General features: G+C 41.3%; 2 protein-coding genes across 2 annotated transcripts; both read left to right on the top strand.

The window, feature by feature from the left end:
- Positions 1–549: 549 nt before the first annotated feature.
- On the top strand, positions 550–5,781 carry samd7 (sterile alpha motif domain containing 7; the record flags this gene model as incomplete). Its single annotated transcript, XM_083991575.1, has 8 exons — positions 550–652; positions 934–1,057; positions 2,115–2,233; positions 2,367–2,448; positions 3,545–4,218; positions 4,330–4,445; positions 5,032–5,142; positions 5,545–5,781. 8 exons carry the CDS (start codon positions 550–552, stop codon positions 5,779–5,781), a joined length of 1,566 nt encoding a protein of 521 aa, XP_083847701.1.
- A 1,516-nt stretch (positions 5,782–7,297) lies between these two features.
- Positions 7,298–21,354, top strand: sec62 (SEC62 homolog, preprotein translocation factor). Its single transcript, XM_083991716.1, has 8 exons — positions 7,298–7,371; positions 13,424–13,532; positions 14,687–14,792; positions 15,376–15,577; positions 16,933–17,028; positions 17,117–17,177; positions 18,195–18,314; positions 19,737–21,354. The coding sequence occupies exons 1-8, from the start codon at positions 7,336–7,338 to the stop codon at positions 20,327–20,329; spliced, it is 1,323 nt and encodes a 440-aa protein (XP_083847842.1). The 5' UTR covers positions 7,298–7,335; the 3' UTR covers positions 20,330–21,354.
- The last annotated feature ends 1,278 nt before the right edge of the window (positions 21,355–22,632 follow it).

The raw sequence follows: 22,632 nt of genomic DNA, 5'->3' as shown, positions 1-22,632 counted from the left end.
CAGTAATTCACGTAATAGGCTAATATACACTTTAATAGGTAATTTAGATTTCTGGGTAAATATGTTTGCGCATACTTCAATAACATGGCACATGACATTTACAATTATGTATTTTGGACGAATAATATTTAAAAATACTGTTTGTCACTCATGTTTGCATTTGAACTCCTCATTTAGTCCTATAATTGGAAATATATAAATATATATATAGATGTGTGTGTGTGTGTGTGTGTGTGTGTGTGTGTGTGTGTGTGTGTGTGTGTGTGTGTGTGTGTGTGTGTGTGTGTGTGTGTGTGTGTGTGTGTGTGTGTGTGTGTGTGTGTGTGTGTGTGTGTGTGTGTGTGTGTGTGTGTGTGTTCTAGCATAAAGGTCAGTTTCCTTATGACCAGCAGTGACATAGAGAACTGCTGCCCCCTAGCGGTAGTAACAAGAAGTTACAAAAAACCGCTCACAGTCGATTTGTCCCATTTTGCCATTTAAACTCTTCTTTTTGACTTTTTTTTTTTGTCCCACAGCAATATTCACGTGGAGTCAAAGGTCACGTGTGTCATGACCCCACGGGAGCAACTGAGGAAGATGACAGCACTGGGAGAGCAGGGGGCTTTGGACGAGAAGCACTGGTACCGTCTGGTGAACGGCATGTCAGCGGGAGGTGAGCGAGGAAACAAACAGACTGAACACGGCTTCAAATACATGTGCTATTTTTATTTATTCCGATTTACATATTTCCCTGACAGAATTTGGTCACAATCTGAACCTCCAAACTGGTTATAACAACTTTGTGACCTTGTCTGCCATATGCATTGATTTTAGAGTATTGATTATAGTATAATATAATAGTATAATATTTTACAGTCAGGACAGGTTTGGCGTATTGTATTGTGACCCAGATTTGCGCCCTTGTGACCTGTTGTGCTTTTTCTTCTCTTGCAGAGCTGAGGCAGAGGCAGGAGATGATCATGAGGAACCAGATGGCCATGGCGCCACAGATCCTCGCCCAGGGCCAGCAGAGGTTACAGGGGGTCCCGGCACAGTTTGAACCTCACTTCATGGAGAGGTTCGTACCTTAACTCACCCTAAAACCTCATATAGTAATTCTATGGAAAATGTTTTCTACAATTGAGTATGCACAATTTGATATGTCGAAATTTGAAACTACATTTAGAATTCCTCATAGAAGAATAAGACTGCAGTAAGGTTGAGAGGCCCCCATAATATGATATTATCATGATATTTAAGTCACAATACAATATACATACATATATAAATACAATAGTATATATAATTGGATTTGGAACATTTGGTTATATCGTCTTTTGCAATTACATATTGTCATACATTGTAATTTATTACCTTTTTGCAACTACAAATGATTTCCTAAAAGGAAAACTTGGTCAGTGTCTGTTTTATCTAATAAGATGAAGTTCTCTGTTCAGCTCATCTCACTTAAATCATGTTTATTCTTGCAAAATGGGATTGTCACGCAGACAAACTGACCAAGTTCAAGAGTTCATGAGAAGTACTCAAGCATCAGTTCATATTTCCAATTTACATAATAAAAGATTGATAATTGGTGTCCACAATTTGATACAATATTAGTATGCTGTATTGTGGACCCTTAAAGCAGAAGTAAGCGATCCGGTCGTTTTGGCTAACTTCTTGTCAGCCGATGGAGTTAGCAGTCCCCGCCCTCGTCCCTACGTCACCACATTCACGCGCATCCCTTGGCTGCACACACAGAGAGGACCGCCCCTTTATGCTGTTCTCTCTCCTCATTGGATAAAGGTTGTAGGATACAAGGAAAGTTTTCTCCTCGGCTTACAGCAGAGCAGAGTGACTGACAGACCCGTGTTTCAGACCAAACACTCTATATAAGTGATTTCTGTCGGAAGATAGAACTATTTAAGACTTATATTAACACAAACATTCCGCGTACTTCTGCTTTAAACAGAAACCCATAATTGATTTCATCACCAATACGCCTGGCTGTTATTATTTTTCTAATAACTGATTGACTGTTCGGTGTATAAAGTGACTGAAAACAGTGAAAAGGGTCCATCATTATTCTCTATCAGTGTTAAATAACTGATTCCCCCTTCGTTTCCTCTCATCAGGGAGTTGGTTCCTCCCTCTGAGATGGTTGCGTCTGAGGCCAGACAGATCCACATGGGGCCTCACCTGGGCCCCCCGCTGCCCCCCCACGCCATGCCTGGGAGGGGTTTCCCCGGAGCAGGTGGGCAACACACACACACACACACACACATTCCCTAGGAGACGTGACGCCCCAGTCCGTCTGTATAGTTTGAAGGAATGTGATGTGGATGAGTATTATTAACAACAGACCACCTCATTTCCTTCTCTCGCAGCTGGCTACGGCTTCTTGCCCTCAGAGCCCATGGAAACAGTTGCCCGGCGACAGGAGCTCATTCACAAGCAAAATATAGCAAGGTAACACGTACAGAATAATCACCAGCATCTCACAAAAACATATTCCACCTACACAATTATTTGTCTGCACCGCATATTGATTTTGTTCGGCTCCTGCTGCTCCGATACTGTGGCTCAAACGTGTTTCCATGCAAGGGGGTAGATCGGACTACACGCAGGCGTAGCTCACACAGTCGGCCATATTTCAACGGGCAAATTGCTCTGACTCTGGCTGCAGTTACAGTGCAGTAGATAGGTGATCCAGTCATCTTCACTAAAAAAACGATTCATAACTCTGTGAAAAATAAATCAATATGTAGCTATTACTTTAACTATTTGCATAATGTCACTATAATGTTACTTTTACAAAGAAAAAGTACATGATTAAACTGATCCGTGATTTTAAGTATATGCTGCATCATAACTGCATAGACGTTCATAAAAAATCTAACCGTTTTGAAATCGGACAAAAACTGAGCAAGTTATGGTCATTATAGCAGAACATGCACCATAGGCTTAAAGGCCCCATGGCATGAAAAATGTGATTTTGGTTATTTTTTCGTGCTTGGGGAGGTCTCTGGGCCACGTATATACTGCCCCATGCATCAAACTGGTCATCAACGGAGAAACACACACCGCCCATTTGTAGGAACATTCTCTTAAGACGAGCAGATAGCACTTCCTCCTTTCTGTGATGTCACACACAAGGTAACTCCGCCCACCGTGACCAGTTGTTTGTGTGATTAGCCCGACCACATGCCACTCAAAAACAGTGAGCCAATCAGAGGAGAGGTTCTCATTCTCTCTTCTGATTGGCCAAATGATCTGTGCCTGCTAGAGCTCCAGAAAGAGGCAACAGAAAGGGGCAGTATAAACGATATTGAGCAGATCACAGGTACTCAAAACCAATGATACATCTTGTTAGGGATATCAGCAGGTAAATAAACCCAGAGAAAAGTGCACAGCATGGGGCCTTTAATGCTCTGAGGGAGAGAGTTGCCCGTCCCACGATGGCCGCCGTAGCTACTGGCTACGTTTTGTCATTGGGCAGCAGCGGTGGGTGAGTCATCTAGTCTTCTTATATATATATCTATGTTTCCATGTGCTCGCACTGTAGGATGGAGATGAACGCCATCCTGCATCAGAAGGAGCTGGAAAACGCCCACCAGAAGGGGCTGATGGGAATGGACAACCCCATGTCTTACCCCTCCAACCACATGGCCTTTAGAGGTCGTCAGCGCATGCCGGACGGCCACGAAGTCTTCGTCCACCGTCCCACCCTGGACGAGCTCCACTCCAACAGCATCCTCATGTCGGCCAGCCCGTATCCGCCCATCAGCACGCTGCACCGGGAGCGGGGACGCAGAGCCGGCAGACGACCAACCACTCACAAGAGCGCAGAAAGCCATGTGAGCAACCTGAAGGGCCAAACCGAAGACAAGAGTGTGGAGCAGAGCCCAGGAGCCACATCAGGGGAGGAGAAGGAGGCGGAGGCCAAGGGGGACATGGGAGAGGAGTGCGCCACCAGCAAAACGCATCATCATCACCAAGCGAAAATAGACTCTGAACTCGCTGCAGGAAGCAGGAAGAACTACAAAGAGGGAGAGCGTAAAGCCTGCGTGAACAGTCAGGAGAGTTGCTCTGATGGGGCCAACAGTGGGTCGAACGACAAAGACATATCCAGCCAATGTTCAGCTTTCCAGGAGAAGTTCATGTATCCGCCTGCAGGGGGCGCTCTCACAGGGATGCCTTACATGTTCCCAGTCCCTGGAAATGGTTTCCTTCCACCTGGTGAGCTTGGCAAACAAAAAACATTAAAAAATAAAGCTTGATTAAAATGCTGAAGTTGAGAAATAAATCTTTTAATAATGATTTAACCTGTACTCCCTCTTTATTTTCCAGGTGCACCAAATCTCTTCCTGAATGGTAATGAGGTGTCAGAGGACATAAGGAAGTGGACAGTGAATGATGTTTACAACTTCGTCAACAGTATACCCACGTGTTCAGAGTATGCTCAGGTTGGTACTTGTCTTAAACTGATATACACTGCCAGTCCAAAAAAAAAAGTCACACACTCTAATATTTCATTGGACCGCCTTTAATTTGATTACATCATGCATTTGCTGTGGCATCGTTTCAATAAACTTCTGCAATGTCACAACATTTATTTCAGTCCAGAGTTGCATTCATTTTTCAAAGATTCACAGTGGGGTTCAGATCTGACACATTTCTTCCTTGAAGATGATGGTTCCCCACTGTCCTACCAGTTTTTAATAATGCGTTGGACAGTTCTTAACCCAGTTTTAGTAGTTTCAGCAATCTCCTTAGATGTTTTATTTGATTGATGCATGCCAATAATTTGACCCTTCTGAAACAGATTAACATCTTTTCCACAACCACAGGATGTGTCTGTTTAAGAAATTAGACTGCACCAGTTGTTGCCAGCTGAAACACAATCCATGCAGTAATTATCCAACGGGAGGCTCTTACCTATTAGTTTAGTTAAATCCAAGTGGTGTCATTTTTTTTTCGACAGGCAGTGTATATTTAATTCTTTCTGTTGTGTCTTCGATTCACTAACATGAGTTGATTTGCACTCTTCAGACGTTCAAGGACCACATGATTGACGGGGAGACACTGCCCCTTCTCTCAGAGGAACATCTACTGGACACACTGGGGCTCAAGCTGGGACCGGCTCTTAAAATCCGCTCACAGGTAGGAAAACACACACAGTCTGACTGAACCGCTGTCTTGAAGGAAAATGTGCTTCACTATGACATCAACCTTAGACATCAACCTCATTTGTTGTGGAAAAACTCCACAACAAAAGATGCAGTAGTGTGTTGTACTAAGATGATATTAGGTGAGGTACAATGTCACTTTCTGAACAACATGTCTGCATCACATTGCATTTTTTAATCACATGTCCCAGTGAGCATGTTGAAGTAATCAAATGGAGTTAAGCCATTGTTCATTTTATAAATTACACCTGTGAATACGGCCTGTGGAGCACATGTGTTGATAGGTGTTACAGCCAATTCCCTCATGAGTAACAAAAGCAATTAAAATGAACACTGTGGATCTAATATGTGTCAACCCTCTTTGTTCCCCCCACAGGTGTCCAAGCGTCTGGGCAGCATGTTGTACATGATGAACCTGCCACTGGCCACCCCGACCCTGCACCCAGCCACTGAGAAGCCCGGGGACCGCTCCTCCGAGATCGGCTCCCCTGTTAACTGCAACAGCGAGGAGATGATAGCGAGTCCGAGAGACCCCGACGTCCTCAAATCCACAGAGCACCTTCATGAGACGGAGAACAACTCTCCTCCATCCGCCAGCAGTGAGACGGCCTGATGGACACTCATGCGTGGACAGATGTGAACTGAACGACCAGTTAAAGCACTACACCCGATGGACTGCTGCTGTCACAGTGATGGTTTTGTTTACATGATGATACACTGGATTGAAGATTTGCTTTTTTACTATTTGCTACCTTCTATTTGCCACGGGTCCACTTGACCCAGCTGTCTGCTACATATTTGTATTTTATATATATACTGTATACATGTATATACTGAGTGATGTGGATTTTGAGTTATGAGATGCTAAGAGGGTCCAATTTCATTTTCTTTTTTTCTTTTACATTACAGACTGTCTTTAAATGTCTGATTGTGGCTTCAAAAATATTTTTTCAGCTGCTATATTGTCATTTCTTAGGCCAGCATAAAAGACCATAGAATAACATGGGGGTGATTTTATCATCAAAAAATGAAGTATCAAAGATTTGGGGGTTTTGGGATGTTTGATACCTTTTGTGTTTGTTGGATTGTATAAATAGTGTTTTTCTACATAGAAACCTGCAGCTCTGTCTTTCTATCATGGTGAAAAAGTGGCTATCAAGAATCATTTATTTTAAGAATAAACATATAAAATCCTGAAAACTTGCAATGCTATGGCTCTATAATCTCTCAATTCTCAGGGAAAAGAATTGAAATTCAAACATGATCCATCTTCAGGATTAGCGTAGCATCCTGTTTTCAAGAGGGTCAAGTCATGACAGTTCACTGACTATCAAATGCTCCATACTAAAGAGCATACAAAGGAATACAGAGGGAAGGGGAAACAACAAGACATAAGACACAATACATTGGCAAAATAATAACAAATTTAGGATTGTGACATTAAGCCATAATCAAGAAAATAAATATTACAAACAACAGTTTCTTAATCAAGAAAAATGTCTGGCTTAATCCAAGAGAAGAATTTATGATGTCTAATCTTAAATAAGGGTTAGGTGGTCAGACTGTAGCTAGAAATACATGGAGGTACCTCAATGTAGCTTTTTCATTGAATCTTTATTTTAGGTTTATTTTAGTTATTATGAGCTTTTTAATGGTCCATGAAATGTAAATTGTCAGGATGAAAATAATTTGAATTCAAATAGTCCAAATCCCGTAAAATAGATTTGCTCAGTCAGAAAAAATACAAACTAACTACCGGTAAATAAATAAATAAATAAATATGCTCAGTTTGGTTGGTAAATTGATAATTCACTTTAGATGGAATTGCTGGACAAGCAAAATCAGTAGAATTTAAAATAAAATTTGAATGAATTAAATGTAGCCTTTATGGCATTTCAAGACAGTGAGCCTCATTCATATCACAAAGAAGTGCAAACTGGCTGTTCAAAATGTGCAATTTTTACAATATTATACTTCACAATGTCAGTGTCGAAAAGCTTTAATATGACCAGCTAAAACCGAGATAAAAATGTTAGTTTTAACCCTTTCACTTGTAACGAATTATTGTACTGTTTTTTTTTCTTTCTCTCGCTTAATCTCGCGATACTACATGCTAGACGCGCGCGCGCCCTCCTCGCGCACGTCGGAGGAGCTGAGTTGGAGGATCATGGCGGAGCGCAGGAGACACAAGAAGCGGATCCAGGTAACATCATTCAGTTCTTTAACAAACAAAACCACAACCCGCGTCAGGTTAAGAACAACAACAACAACAACAAACAAACAAACAACAAGACACACACGTTTACGACTTGTTGCGGGGCGACTGTTGACGGCAGCATCCCCCCGCGAGGAGGAGCCGTTAAACGGGATGGCTGAAGGCAGCTAGCATTAGCGAGAGCTAGTTAGCGAAAACAAATGTCAGTATTTCTGTTTGGAGGAGACATGTCCGAGTGTAAACAGTGTGTTAGTTTATCGGTTTCTCTAACACGGTGGTTAACGCAGTTTAATACCGTTACCATAGCACCGAGCTGTGTAGATTCAGAGCCGTTTGCAGCGGGGTTGAACAACTGTGCTGAAGGTTTGCAGGCTAAGCTGCGTCAGCTCTAAGCAGACCGTGTTTACATAACGTGGAGCTATCTGTGCGATGTTTTTTTAAATTAAGCAATACAACTAATATGTAAAAGAGTTGGCAGCACAGTGTGTCACAACGTAGGTTATAACACTGCTGCTGCTCAGGTGGCGGCAGCAAGATGGAGTGGAAGATTAGATCAGATGGTTTGAGGTAAAGCAACAGTTTATAGAGTCTGTCCAGGTTCATTCAACTTTAACACAACCACCCGTGTACATGTGGACAGAAAAAGTCAATCTCAAGTCTTTCCTTAAAACAACACACCAGATTTCAGATCAGTTAACGCCATTATAGTGTAAAAAAACGGTGATGGTCACACAACTTCACATTAGAATAGGACAGAATGACGTTATTGTCTTTGCAACAAGCACAAAGAAACTGAGAGGTCCAATCCTCCTTAGGTGCTGTTAAAAAGAGAAGTACAATATACGTGATAGATAAACACTATCTTGCAAAAAACAACTCTGTGGTTGCATGTTGTGTTGCACATGTTTCAGCCACTCAGCTGCATTAAGTGCAGTTATGGCTCTTGCATAAAAGCTGTTTCTCAGTCTATTAGTTCTTGACCTCAGAGTCATTAATCACCTGTGAAGTACAGATGAAGACATGATAATGTGATGCTTAAGTTTCTCTTCCAGTGAAGTGAAATTTAAGTTCCAGTTCTCTGTTTTTGATCCATCTATTCCTCTTTAAGCCAAGTGTGTTAGACGTCCTCGTTAAAGGCTGAAAACCCACCATCAGATTCATGTAAAACTTTCATCACTAAAGACTGCATTTTCTTTATCTTGACCTGGACCTTTGTTATCACAAAGACCAGCTGTTAAAATAGAGTTTCAGATTGATGAAACCTGTGTACTATCTGTGAAAACACAATTTTTATCACATCTAGACCACATTGGACCAGGTCAAGATCAAAGGTTGCTATACAGACAGAGACTATATGTAATCAAGGGGTAAGGGTCAGCTGTACTTTCTCTGTGCATACACATCATCAACCCTGCGATCCTTTCAAAGTTAGTTTTGCACGTATCTGTAAGTGGGAATGTACGCCACTTGATAAATGTGTCATAGTACTAATAACTTTTTTTTACTCTTATGTTGATACTTTATTAAGGAAAATTCTAAATTAAAGCATGTGTCCTTAAACAAACTCTTGCATTTAATGCACAGTATTATCCCACAATGCAGTGCACAGAGGAAATGCCAAGGCAGCTTGAAAAATGAAACAGATTAAACATTTTGCAAACTGTGGAATTTTTTTAATTGGACCTGAAACAAAGACTTGATTACTCGATTGCCAGAAAATTATTCACTACTACTACTACTACTACTACTACTTTGATAATCGATTAATCATTTCAAGTTTTTAAACAAATTTGTCAAACATTTTTAATGTGTACTACAGATCATCTTAGTCATGTTATTGTAAACTCTTCGTCTTTGGGCTGTAGGACGGACTAAACAAGACATTTGAAGATGGCGAGAGACCATGATGCATTGCTGTTGGATATTTATAACAGTATATTGAGAAAGGGTGAATTGTTTCTACTCTGCTTCTAATTTATCTTGCCCTTTATAGGCAGCAGCTTGTGGTTCTGTTGAACTGTACTCTGCTGTATAGTGAGTTTGTTGTTTCTAATATTTTACAGCGTTGTCGATAAACTCTATAGTGTCTAAACTAGACATCTTACATGATTTCACTACCCACAAATGTGTTAAAGTTATAGATGATAGTGTTGTGAATTTGCCTGCTGTGAACAGAGTCTGTGGGCGACATTATAACTGTGCTGCTGTTTGACTTCAGCTGCATTGCACATACGCTCTTATCTCATTTACGACTATTGCAACTGTAAGAGGCTCGTCCACCACCGCCATTATCAGCCTGCATTACACAACAGTTACCTCCTGTTTTGACACAATTCTCAAAAAGCTGTTTAATTGTGCTTCACATTATAGCCCTGAAGCACTGGGCTAGGTTTAAAGCCACATATGAAATGGATGTGTTCTTAATTACAATGTATAAAGTGCTCTGATTCTGCATTTTATCCATTCAAATTTAATCGATGATTAGTCAACTCAATATTAGAAACATATTTTTTTTAGTACCACAAACCACAGCCATCATAATTTATATTCAGTTTTTTTGCAGACTTATTATAATGTGACGGACGTCAGTGAGCTTCAGTGCAGTAGGGACCTTGGTGTAAATATGAAGCAGCACTTCATCTCCCTGTTAGTGTGAGGACACGATGTTGGGGACGACGTGCACCATAAACTGACCATAAAGCTGAATCAACACCTCTCTAACACAGCTGCTCCATCTTCACAAACCCTCGTGCAGGAAGGATTTACTGCAGGGCTGCTGTACTGGACAACATTAGTTTTAGGCTCTATCCACACCATATTTATTTTGACGTGTGGACAAGATAAACGGATATTTACCAGAGACGTTCTATGTTTGTCACGTCCCGGCCGCAGCTATGCGTTAGGTTGCTATAATTTGCTATTTCCTCTCTCTCACCACACTCGCCACTTTGTTTACAAACAGTTGTGGAAGAAATGGATGTGTACACGATAGTATTTTCCAGCCATCTGATTGGTCAGCGGGGTTATGACATGTTCTACGACAGTGTTTATGCGTATTCGTTTGTGGACATGGAATACCCAAACTTGTGTGGACGGGAATATTTAACAGTAAAAACTGTGTATAAAAATATACGGTAACGTGTGGATAGAGCCTTTTAGGCAGGTGTAGGGATGTCATAATTATAGATTTTCTTGGTACGATTATTGTCAGAGAAATAATCACGGTATCACGATTATTACAGTATGCATTAATTAACTTCACAACACTATGAATATGTAAAATCAAATATAGTCAAAATATTACACAAAATACTTAATGTCTATTAATGTAGGACCAATTATTAATCCCCAAGGGGAAGTGTTTGAAATATTCAAGTCTTTAATTGTCATCTACTGTATACAAATGTTTAACTTCATTTTAATATTCAATGTTACGTTGCGGTAAGTGGAGCGGTGCATTTGCCTTTACTTTGGTGCTGATCTGTCGATACGGTTCCAACACGTTATTTTATGGAAAATGACGGTATTTATGAATCTTCCCGATTGATTAATTAATCGTGGCGTTTAATACCGCGATTAATTGTGAAAACAAGTAATCGTGGCATCCTTTAGGCAGGGGTGCCTCATATACCATGATCCAAACAAGTGTAAGATCAGGTTCAGTTGCATAACGACACAAACTGTTATCTACTCTCTTTATGAGTGGACACAGGGGAAACAATATCCATTTCCATCACACAACAGTTCATTTCTTTAAAAAAAAAATCATAATTCGTATTGATAATGCATATGTAAATCAGCACTGTGTTTCACAGCGTTCTCGAGTTGAAATGTTGCGTGGACATCTGTTGCTACGACTCCGAGTGTAGCTTGGATATAGATTTCAACAGATTTGGTCTTGGTATGGTGCACTCGCAGTTTTCACATACTGTGACTGTGGCCAAGAGCAGAGAGCTGCTGCTGCTGCTGCCAGCTTCATGGGCAGCGAGTTAAAGGAGACCAGCTAATCCCCATGAGATTAAACCAGGTAGATCATACAGACGCTGACAGGAGGAGGGGGGCTTTCTGTGGGTGGGGGGGTGTCGTGTAACTGAGCTGTGTGACGGATACCTGCTTCTTTAAACAAAGGCTCGTTTGATGGTCTTGTCTTCTCCTGTTTCACTTTACAGCTCAGATGATAACACAAAGTTTGGAGACAGTTGTGTAAAGAATCAACATCGCCACCGCCGCTGCTGCCGCCGCTCGCCGCCTCCGGGCGAAGCCATTATGTCAATTCAGTTGCTGAATGACAGTAACATCTGAGTCATAACCTGTTTCAGATGGAGGTAGAAACTTAGCTGGAGGAATGAAAAAAAGGTGCAATTTGATTTTAAAGTTGCGATGCACCCTCTGATGCTTTCATTGACAGTGAATCTTTTTTTTTCTTTGACAGTGTTGTTATTATTATTAATATAACCTTTATTTAAACTCGGAAATATATTGAGGAGCAACCTCATTTACAATACAGCCGAGACAAAACACAAAACATTTGAGGACAAGACACAAAACAAAACGTTTGAAACATACATAAGCATATCCGAAATACCAAAAAGTAAAAGTGACAAAGATAAATTGAAAACAGAAAGTCTAGTTAAAAAACAGGAGCAGTTGGAGGTAAAGTAAGATGCAGTTATGGATTTAAATTGTCCTAATGATAAAAGTGTGGTATGTTTCAGATGGTTTTGCAGAGTGTTCCAGGTTGCAGGTGCACAGTAAGAAAAACTGGACTTTCCAAATTCAGTGTTAACAGAGGGAACCTGCAGTGTGAGCCAGTCCTTTGACTGTGTATGATAGAGACTTGCATTAAAAGATACTAAAGAGTTAATATACAGTAGGATGGTAAGAGGCCAGTGGGAGCTTTAAAAATAAATAAAATCCAGTGTCTATCACGCCTGTTAGTGTGCCATATGATGATATAAAACAGTTAAAGTGCGTGCATTTGAGAAGTTGCAATGAGCAAAATGTTTGTCATTTATGTCATAATCATTACCAGACACAGTCATGTTTCTGTGTTGTTGACATGATGTGGGGGCGACCACATTAAAGCAGCAGTTGCACATTACCACGACGCTGACATAAATACTGTTTCAGTGAAGTCCATGACATTCAAACTTTGTTCAGCAGCGGCCCCGAAGCTGTTGGTTCAACACGTTAATCATTAACAAAGCCTTAGTTTGTGGTTTTTTAGATTTAAAAGAAGACGACACAGTTCAACAACACTGCAGAACAGATCTGACTGTCAAACGACTCGGGGTGCACCACCACCACCTTCAGTATACATGATAATTACGACAGTATGTTGTTGTGTAGGTGGCTTGTAAATGCCTGTATTATATCCACTTGTGTTGTGGTGAGAGCTGGATGATTCGTAGGTCACTCCTCCTACCTTAAGAACAACTAATGTAACACAGGATTTGGATGACGTCTTGTGTTTCCTGCCTCGTGTCTCAGATGTTTGGCCTGATTGATCCAGTATGATCCAGTATGATCGGCTGGAGTTAAAGTGTCTGTTCTTCTCAGTCAAGTGTTTTCAGCGTTAGCAGTTTGATAAATTGTGTTAATTATCTCACCAGGGCTGCAACTTAGCTATTATTTTCATCATGGGGTTTTTTCTAATTAGTCAGTTTGACTTGTCTCTAAAGCATCATCAGAAAATAGGGGAAAATGAAGGTATTTATCAGGGGGACGTTTTTATTAAATAACCTGGAAAAAACATTCTCATGCTGGAAACATCAGTCACTTGACATTTTCATTTCAAAATGAACATGATCAAAAAAATACATAAAAATATTTTTTTCTTTCACTTGACTCATAAATGAATCAACTAAAAGGTCCAGCTCCATGTCCTGCTGTAAAAAAAAAACTATTGGTTTTCTGCCTGTAGTTCAGTGTCAGAAAATATAATAATAAAGCATCATTTCACCAGAGTTTGACTGTGGCTCTGTTTCTCTGAGTGTGTGTGTTTGTGTGTATTAATCTGTGTGTTTGTGCGACCCTGCAGGAGGTGAGCGAGCCCACCAAGGAGGAGAAGGCAGTGGCCAAGTACCTCCGATTCAACTGCCCCACCAAGTCCACCAACATGATGGGCCACCGGGTCGACTACTTCATCGGTGAGTGTCTCGTGTTTCCGTCGATGCCAACACACGACCTCGGAAACTCAGCCAGGAGAAAAAAAAAGCTGCCCTGTGTCTGTCGCCGTCGAGCACAGACTGGAGTGTTTACCAGATGGATTTGCTTGTTTGAGTGTCTCTCTCTAAATGAATCCACCGCTGTGTAGAAACGTCTGCGCCACGTCGCTGAACAGTTGTCAAATTCTTAAACAAATGTTTCCGCTGCGGCGTTTCCTCCCACACAGGATTTATAGTTGGTACAGAGGAATCCATGTGGCTGCGTTGGGAAATGTTCTTACAGTAACTCTTAAGTAGTCATGGGTGAAGTAAGGTTTCTCCTCATCATCCTCATCATCATCATCATCACCGTCACATGACCTCAGCTGTGCTTCTTCACTCGTCTGGTCCCATTTGTTTTACTTGTCAAATGAAGCAAAGAGCAAAGAGCGAGGTGCTCACCTGGTCGCTTAATCCAGGCGTCTTCAAGAAGCTGCTGCAGCTCCACTGTCGATCCAAGTCTCTTCTGTCTCTTCATGTTGATCCCAGACTGACTCCATCTGTTGCTTCCTGTTGCTGAGGCTGGTATCAGCTCTGCCTGTTTATATCTCAGGTCATTTTCCTGCAGCAGAATGAATTTTGCACGAATAAGACCAGGCTTTACATGATCAGATCACCGATTAATTAGTTTAAATAAACCGATAACCAATCACGATCCGATCAATATGTCTATTTAAATAACTTGTTTATTTCCTGTGTATACTTATGTACTGTTAACTGAGTATCAACAATGAGACGTGTCTGTTTTGCTTTAAACAAACAAGCAAAGCAAAATAGACACGTCTCATGACTACGTTTTTTGAATCTTGAATCATTAGCTAGCAACATCATCACATAGTGAACAAACATGTCGGTGCCGTGGAACTTCTTCAGAGTAAATGAGACAGAAAGGCTGAAAAGCTTCAACACAACAATGACGTCATTGATCAGATGGGTGACATTAAGACATTACGGCCGATCTCACAAGTTGTGCCTAAAACATGACTGATTTTCTGTCTGTCAAATGTTTTTACAAGATAATCCCCCTGTAACATTTAGTGGCCCAGTAACACTGTTGGTTTTACTAACGTCCGCCTCTTTAATGTGTCCCCGTTTAGCCTCCAAGGCAGTGGACTGTCTGCTGGACTCCAAGTGGGCCAAGGCCAAGAAGGGAGAGGAGGCGCTGTTCACCACCAGGGAGTCTGTGTTGGATTACTGCAACAGGTCAGTGTCTCCTATTAGTGAAGAATCATTTATCATATGAAGGATTTTTACTCCCAAATAAAGTCAAAACTATACATACAGTACATTTTCTGACATATTTATTTTCTTAATAAAATCCATAAATTGGGACTATCCAGCACAAATTCCTCAAAGAAAATCAGAAAATATTCACATTTTTAGAAGCTGGAACACATTTTTGCTTAATTATGCTGATTGAGGGGCGGTGCGTGGTGCAGTGGTTAGAGCGGCCGCCCCATGTAGAGGCTACAGTCCTCAACGCAGGCGTCCCCGGTTCGAATCCTGCGTCGGGCAGACCTTTCCTGCATGTCATTCCCCCTCTCTCTGCCTCCCCCTTTCCTGTCTGTCTCACTGTGCTATCAAATAAAGGCAAAAAAGGCCAAAAAATAAAAAATAAAATTATGCTGATTGAACCGATTAATCAAGTAATTGTCGTCATAATTTATAATTGTTGATGATTATAATTTGACAAAAGTTGTTTAATCATTCAAATACTTGAGCCTGTGCACACTGCTGGAGATTCATTTTTCTCTCTCTCTCGACGCGCTCTCTTCTTCCTCTGCAGACTTCTAAAAAAGCAGTTCTTCCACCGGGCTCTCAAGGTGATGAAGAAGAAGCCGGAGAAAGACGCCAAGAAAGAGAAGGAGAAAGAAAAGGCTAAAGGCGACAGCAGCAAAGAGGAGGAGAAAAAAGGGAAGAAGGAGAAAGAGAAAGAGAAAGAGAAGAAGAAAGAGTCTGAAGTTGCTGAAACCAAGAAGGAGAAAAGTGTAAGTGACGCAACACTTCTCAACCTCCGTCAGAAGATGAAACCACACACACCTGCCCAAACAAGACACTTTCATCACTGCTGGGAGTTATATGGCACAATAAGAAAAGTGAGACAGAATGTGCTTCAGACTTAGTGGCTGATAACAGATGAAGATGTTTAGTTAACGTTTAATGGATCTGTTTGGATCCATTTGAAGCTGTGTCTTTATCAGACCGTGTTGCACAGACTGGTTTCAGTTCTGTGTGTTTGCTTTATGACCAGTCAGAGTTAACGTGGCACAGCTGATCTGATCTGATTGGCCTCATGACCCGACAGTAAACGGGTGGATAATAAAGTACAGAGTCACAGATCTGTAGAAGAGACAGAGACAAGAAGCTTGTGTGTCAGTGAAAAGAGAAATTATCACAGAGTGGAAAATGAACTGGATGTGCAACCAAATCTACATAAATGCAGGGTCATGTCAGCAGCCGATCTGGCCTGTAAATGTAAAAAATATGGACGTAGCATCCGTGACGTCACCCATTGGTTTTGGGGAGTCGTTTTTGTGACTCAAATATGGCGGCCTGAACAGCGCCATGTTGGATTGGCCGGCCGAGAACCCGCCCACTGGCCTCAAAGCAGCTGTCCACGGAGCTGCTCCAGACCTGTCACTCAACGTTTCCGCGCCCTAATTGGCCAGAGTTTTAACCTAATAACAGTAAAACGGTAGAGTTAAAAAAAAAATCACCCCCCTCAGAGTGTGTGCGGGGGTAGAAACTATCGATTGAGACCAAAAAAACGTGATGACACCAGGCTTTGATCATGTTTATTGAGGATGTAAAGTCGGCGATTTTAACATGGGGGTCTATGGAGAATGCTGCTTTCTGACACCAGCCCCCAGAGGAAGCCGAGGGGATTGCAGTTTTTTGAACGCGGAAGTGAGCTTCACTTCTCAGACCGACAACTGCCCCCTTGGTGATCACAGAGGAAGTCAGAGGTTTGTGACTGAGCTGCCTGAGGTCACTTTAGTTTTGATGTAAACACCGACATCTGCTCAGTCATTGGTTTGAATGAGGCCATTCAGAGTCTCTGGCAAACGACCACTGGGCCACCTGATGAAGAAGTTGAACCAGACTCAACTTTTATCGTATTGGCCGGTCAAACACATGCAAACATGGGAGATTACTTTCACTCCATATTTTTGCTATTTACTCAACAATTTTCTTGGTAAAAGATCAAATAGTTCCCACTGTTTACATTTGCAAAATCTGGATTTCCTGAGTCATATCACCTCACCATTACTTGAAATAACACAAGACAGGATTTGTATTCATAACATGAAAATGTACTCTGCTACTTTATTTGAATTAACAGGACGACAGCCCCGGGACCCCGAAGAAGAAGAAAGAAGTGAAGAAGAAGTTTAAACTGGAGCCCCATGAGGATCAGCTTTTCCTGGATGGAAATGAAGTGAGTGAACAGAGAATAAATAAACAGAATTGTGTGTTTGTAACACTTTAGAAACAAAACATAACACAAGCTTGTCTCTTTACTTCAGGTTTACGTGTGGATTTATGATCCGGTCCACTTCAAGACATTTGCCATGGGACTGATCCTGGGTGAGTCACAGCTTGGAAGTTAAACGTTAAACACTGATCGACTTTAAAACCACTTAATGTTCCAATGTTGTGGCTGATGGGTGTAAAATTAAGGCATATAAAAATACCAAGCCCATCATTAAAACACAGTATCGGCTAATATGAGCCCAGATACTATTGATTGCACAGGCTGTGTGTCCAAATGGCATTTCTGTTCTGGCAGAAAGCTGTGGTTTAATCTGTGACATCATTTTAATTTAATGAAAATACATCTGATGCAGGATATAAATCTAATAAATAAATAATGACAACATACAAACAACAAACACAAATATAGCATTAGAAACTTCAATAACCCTACAATATATCATTTAAATACATATGACAGAATAATAAAAAAAAACTACAACAAAACAACAAATAAAAAAAACCAAGGCTACAGTTTCATAACCTACTGTAGCTTTATAATTATTTGACCAGAAATGATCAAGACTCTTTTTAAAAGAGTTCACTGACGGAGCCTGCGCTACATCCTCATCATTTTCACCACCATGGTCCCGTCTGCGGCTGATCTCCCGTCCAGCTGCGACCACACACAGAAAAACAGCCAAAACAAGCTTTTCTTCCATTTTCTTGGTTACCACGGTGACAAGTCCTGCCCCTTCTGATTGTTTGTTTGCCTGAGAAGTACAAGGAGCTGCAGTGACGACGACACTCACACCAGCGCCTTTCTGAACAATTCAGAGATGTTTAACCGGCAGCACTGTGACATCTGCACAAAAAAAAGGTGGAGCGCTCTGAAAAAAAAAGATGGAGGGTGCTGCAGCACACACACACACACACTCCTCACTGGAGACAGAAAAGAAAATGCCATTTGGACTCACATAATATATTCACTTACACAATGATTAAGACACAACATTATAATAATAGTTGTCTGGTTTAATGTGTCGGCTGATCATCATATGTTTCTGACTGCAGCTGATTTTAGCATTTTGTCCTCACACCGTCTGTGTGTGTGTGTGTTCTGTGTTTCAGTCATCGCAGTGATCGCAGCCACGCTGTTCCCGCTGTGGCCGGCAGAAATGCGTGTAGGAGTTTACTATCTAAGTGTTGCAGCAGGCTGCTTCGTTGCCAGTATATTGCTTCTAGCTGTCGGTAAGTAAGAAAAGTCTGGACTCCTCAAGATTGTTTAGTAATGGGAGAATGATAGATAGATAGATAGATAGATAGACAGACAGACAGACAGACAGACAGACAGACAGACAGACAGACAGACAGACAGACAGACAGACAGATAGATAGATAGATAGATAGATAGATAGATAGATAGATAGATAGATAGATAGATAGATAGATAGATAGATAGATAGATAATCATACACAATAGTATACAGAGAACTTTGTCGTTGCACCAGCTCAGACAAATAAAACTGACCTAAAAACAACCAGATTAAATGGATAAATATAAAATGTGCACTATAGAAATACTGTAATTTGACTAGAATAAAAAATGAGGAAAATGAAATGTATACACCAATAAATAATAAGTGCAATTGCTTTATTTGTATAGTAGCTGCTTTTGAGCAGAGAGGCAATTCAGAGTGCTCTATATGCTCAGCGGGATACCACAAAAGCACATCGCTCGACTGCAGCTGCTTCAAAATGCAGCTGCTCGAGTTTTAACAAGGAAAAGGAAGTATGATCACATGACACCCGTTCTTAGGTCCTTACACTGGCTCCCTGAGAATTGACTTTAAAAATTTAACCCTGGTTTTTAAGGCCCTGCATGATCTGGCACCTGAGTATTTGTCAGACATGCTTTTATATTATGAGCCAGGTAGACCCCTTAGGTCATCAGCAGCAGGCCTTCTGACTGTTCCCGGGGTCAGCACGAAAATTGGTGAGGCTGCCTTTAGTTATCATGCTCCAAGATTATGGAACAGCCTCCCCTTGCACATCAGATGCGCCCCAACATTAATATCTTTTAAGAAAACCCTGAAAACATTCCTTTTTAGCTGTGCCTTCCAGTAGTCTAGTATTATGCTTTTATTGCTTTTAACTGTGTTTTTATTCTATTTTATACTATTTTTACTTTTTATTTACTTAATTATTTATTGATTTTTATTGTTTTTTTTACTGTTTTAACTGTGTTTTTATTTTTTATTTTAATTTTTATTTTATTTTTTTTGGTGGCGGATTACTATTAGTATTGTTATTGTTTTTGTTGGTTTAATTGCCCTGTGGAATGCTCTGTAAAGCACATTGCGCTTCCACACGGAATGAAATGTGCTATAGAAATAAAGTTTGCTTGCTTGCTATATAAGACAAATGAATGGTTTACAGTGAGTTTTAAATTGCAAAAAAAGTTCAAATGGAGTGAAATGAAAAGATGAAGTAAAAGACAAGTGGAGCACAGAGCTGTCAGACCAGATACAGCGACCTGAACTAATCCGTCACAGGAGAACAGCAGAGGCTTCGATCTACATTTATATTCCACTGAAGCTAAAGACAGAAGACTTTGTGTGATTTGTTAAAGTTTCTGTATTTTAAGATTCATCTTGTTTCCTGTCTCCTCAGCTCGCTGCATCCTCTTCCTGATCATCTGGTTGGTGACCGGCGGGCGCCACCACTTCTGGTTCCTCCCCAACCTGACGGCAGACGTCGGTTTCATCGACTCGTTCCGACCGCTCTACACTCACGAGTACAAAGGACCACGATCCAGCAGCAAGAAGGGCTCCGACAAGACCGACGACAAGGACGGCAGCGCCTCCGTCAAGGCCCAGAAGTCCGACAGCGACGAGAAGTCGGACAGCGAGAAGAAGGACGCCGACGACGAAGACGAGGACGAAGAGGAGGAGAGCAAAGAGGCGGGGCGAGAGGAGGAGGAGGAGGAGAGCAAGGAAGCGGAGGGGGAGGGGGAGGGAACGGGGCCGGACCGCCACTCGGACACGGACAGCGACCGGCGAGAGGACGAAGGATCGCAACACAGCAACGGAAACGACTTTGAGATGATCACCAGAGAAGAGCTGGAGCAGCACACGGAGGAGGAAGAGGAGGAGGAGGAGGAGGAGGAGGTGGAGGACGAAGAGGAGGAGGAGGAAGACCGGGAAACGCAAGAGAGTAAAGAGGAGGGTGGGAGTGAGACTAAAGGCCAGACTGCTGAAACATAAACTTCTTACAATCCCATCTCTCTCTCTACTTCTCTCTCTCTCGTTCCTCCCCTCCCTCCCTCCTGTGATGCAGGACCCGACAGTCGCCGAGGCCGAGCAGCCTCCGTCTCTCACTGTTGAGATCTTCCACGAAAACTGCACCGATAGACCAGAACCAGGATAGACACGACCCTGAAAAGTTAACAGCTGTGACAATGGGGGAAAATGTAAAAAAACAAATAGAAGAAGGAGAAGGAGAAGAAGCATCATGGTGGATCTGATTCCTCCCACCCAAATGTTATTTATGTTAAAAACAAAACTGCCACCGGATGTTTGCCTGAGGAAGTTGTCAACACAATCCTGTCAGACCAACAACAACTTTTCTTTTCTTTATTTCTCATTTCTCTGTGTCATTTCAGCTCATGATGTTTTTATCCCGCCAGTGTTTGGTTTCATCTCGAGCTAAAGCGACGTACTATTAGTTTCTCTGCCCTGTTGTTTGATTTTCATTGTCGTCGACTCGTCGCCGCCCTCTGTGTCGTCGGTACAGTCACGACAGTCGCGGAGATAAAGCCTGAAAGCCCGTTTCTTTTCTTTCACCTTCTCTTTGTGTTGTTTTGGTGATCAGAGTCACATCCTGTTGAATGCCAGCGCGAGTCTGATAGCTTTCTCAGGCAGCACGTAAAGCAAACTGACATGTGTCTGCTTTGAAACGAAGAAGCCGGATGGACCAAACCCTGTAGTTTACAATTTAAAAAAAAGAAAGAAAACACAAAAAACATTGAGGCTGGGTTGAGTATTTGGAGGAACAGAGTAGTTAACGGCTCTTTGAGGTACTTGGCATCGTCTGTAAGAAACGTATTTTTCGGAGATGGCTGATCATAGTGCAATCCTCTCACAGTTTATGTTTGAAAAATGTGGGACTCATCTTTAGGATTAAAAATGTGAGCAACTGGGACACAGCTGGCGCACTTCATTTTCTTTTTCTAAAAAATACAACAACAATTGCAGCATTTGTTGTACAACTAAAGGTAGAGAAGATATAAGATGGAAGATTTATCATTTACAAACAGAACTAGATAATAAAGTGAAGCAAACTCTAGTGCCAAACACAACATGATAATGATGTTATGCATGCTGATGTAACGCGATGAGAGAGTGAGAGCGGCGGGTACATTTTGATAATCAACCATTCATCATTTTGTAACCGCAGTGTCAAACTTCTCACATCTTTGACAACATAAGGAGAGGGAGAGGAGAAAAAAAAAGCACAGCATAAGGTTGTTGGTGTGTAGCTAAACAAATATTTTTTTGGTCTCAATGAAACCGTTTAAAAAAAAAAAAACAAGGTGTTCGCACTAGACTCCCATCCAAAACCAGTCCTGTCTAGTCTGGCACAAGCCGCCCGTCATGTGTGAAAATAGTGGGCGTTTCTTCTTGAATCCAGCTCCGCCGCCACGTTCGAGCTCCACCGTTTCGTTCCCAGTGGGAGCCTGGCGCCCGTGGTCCAAGCTGTTATTTCACATTATCTTCTGGCTAGAAAACGTCTTAGATGCTCTCTTTAGTCATAGTGAGGATTATATTTAAGTATAAAAAAAAATAGAAATGTATCATTTATATATGGATTCTATTGATATATCAAATATATACATACGATAATTACAGTCTATAAAACAGCTTTTTCCCTCCTTTTCTTTTGTATCGGGAATAATAATAATTATTATACCTCCTAAGTGTTTATAATGCTAATTTTTTTTGTTTTTATACGATCATCAAGAGTGTACTCATTATTTAAAAAGGTAACGGGGATTAGAAAACTGTGGGAATTTATTAAATAACAGCATCTTTGTTTATTTAGTTGTTTTTTTTATACTTGCCACAGTAACGTTGTGTGATCTGGTTGGTCCTCGTGTATTTTTTTCTCTCACTAACAGCGGTGTCAGTCGTTAAAAACTGATGTTATAAAATAGAAAAAAAGTGACCACAGAATCTGACGTGGCAAATATTTTAACATGTTTCATATTATTCCATACAGTCGTCCTTTTGTTTTGCCTGAAATCGAACTCATCTCGTTTGTCCTCCTGTTTACTTTAATCCCACTGAGGTTTGTAGCTCTTTGACTTTCTAACTCGCACACCGCCACGTTGTTGTTGCTCTTGTTTGTTTTCTTATCTTTCTTTGTTTTTTTTCTGTTCTCCCCAAATGGGCAAAGTGCATCTCTGTGTCCGAGTTGCCAATCACTCTATATTGGCAAAAAAAACCATTTCACACAAAAGAGAGAAAATAAATAAATGATTCTCCCAATCGTTCTTGACTGTTGCACA

Source organism: Trachurus trachurus (assembly GCF_905171665.1).
Source record: "Trachurus trachurus genome assembly, chromosome: 17".
NCBI classification, from domain to species: domain Eukaryota; kingdom Metazoa; phylum Chordata; class Actinopteri; order Carangiformes; family Carangidae; genus Trachurus; species Trachurus trachurus.
This window is presented reverse-complemented; position numbering and strand designations above follow the sequence as displayed.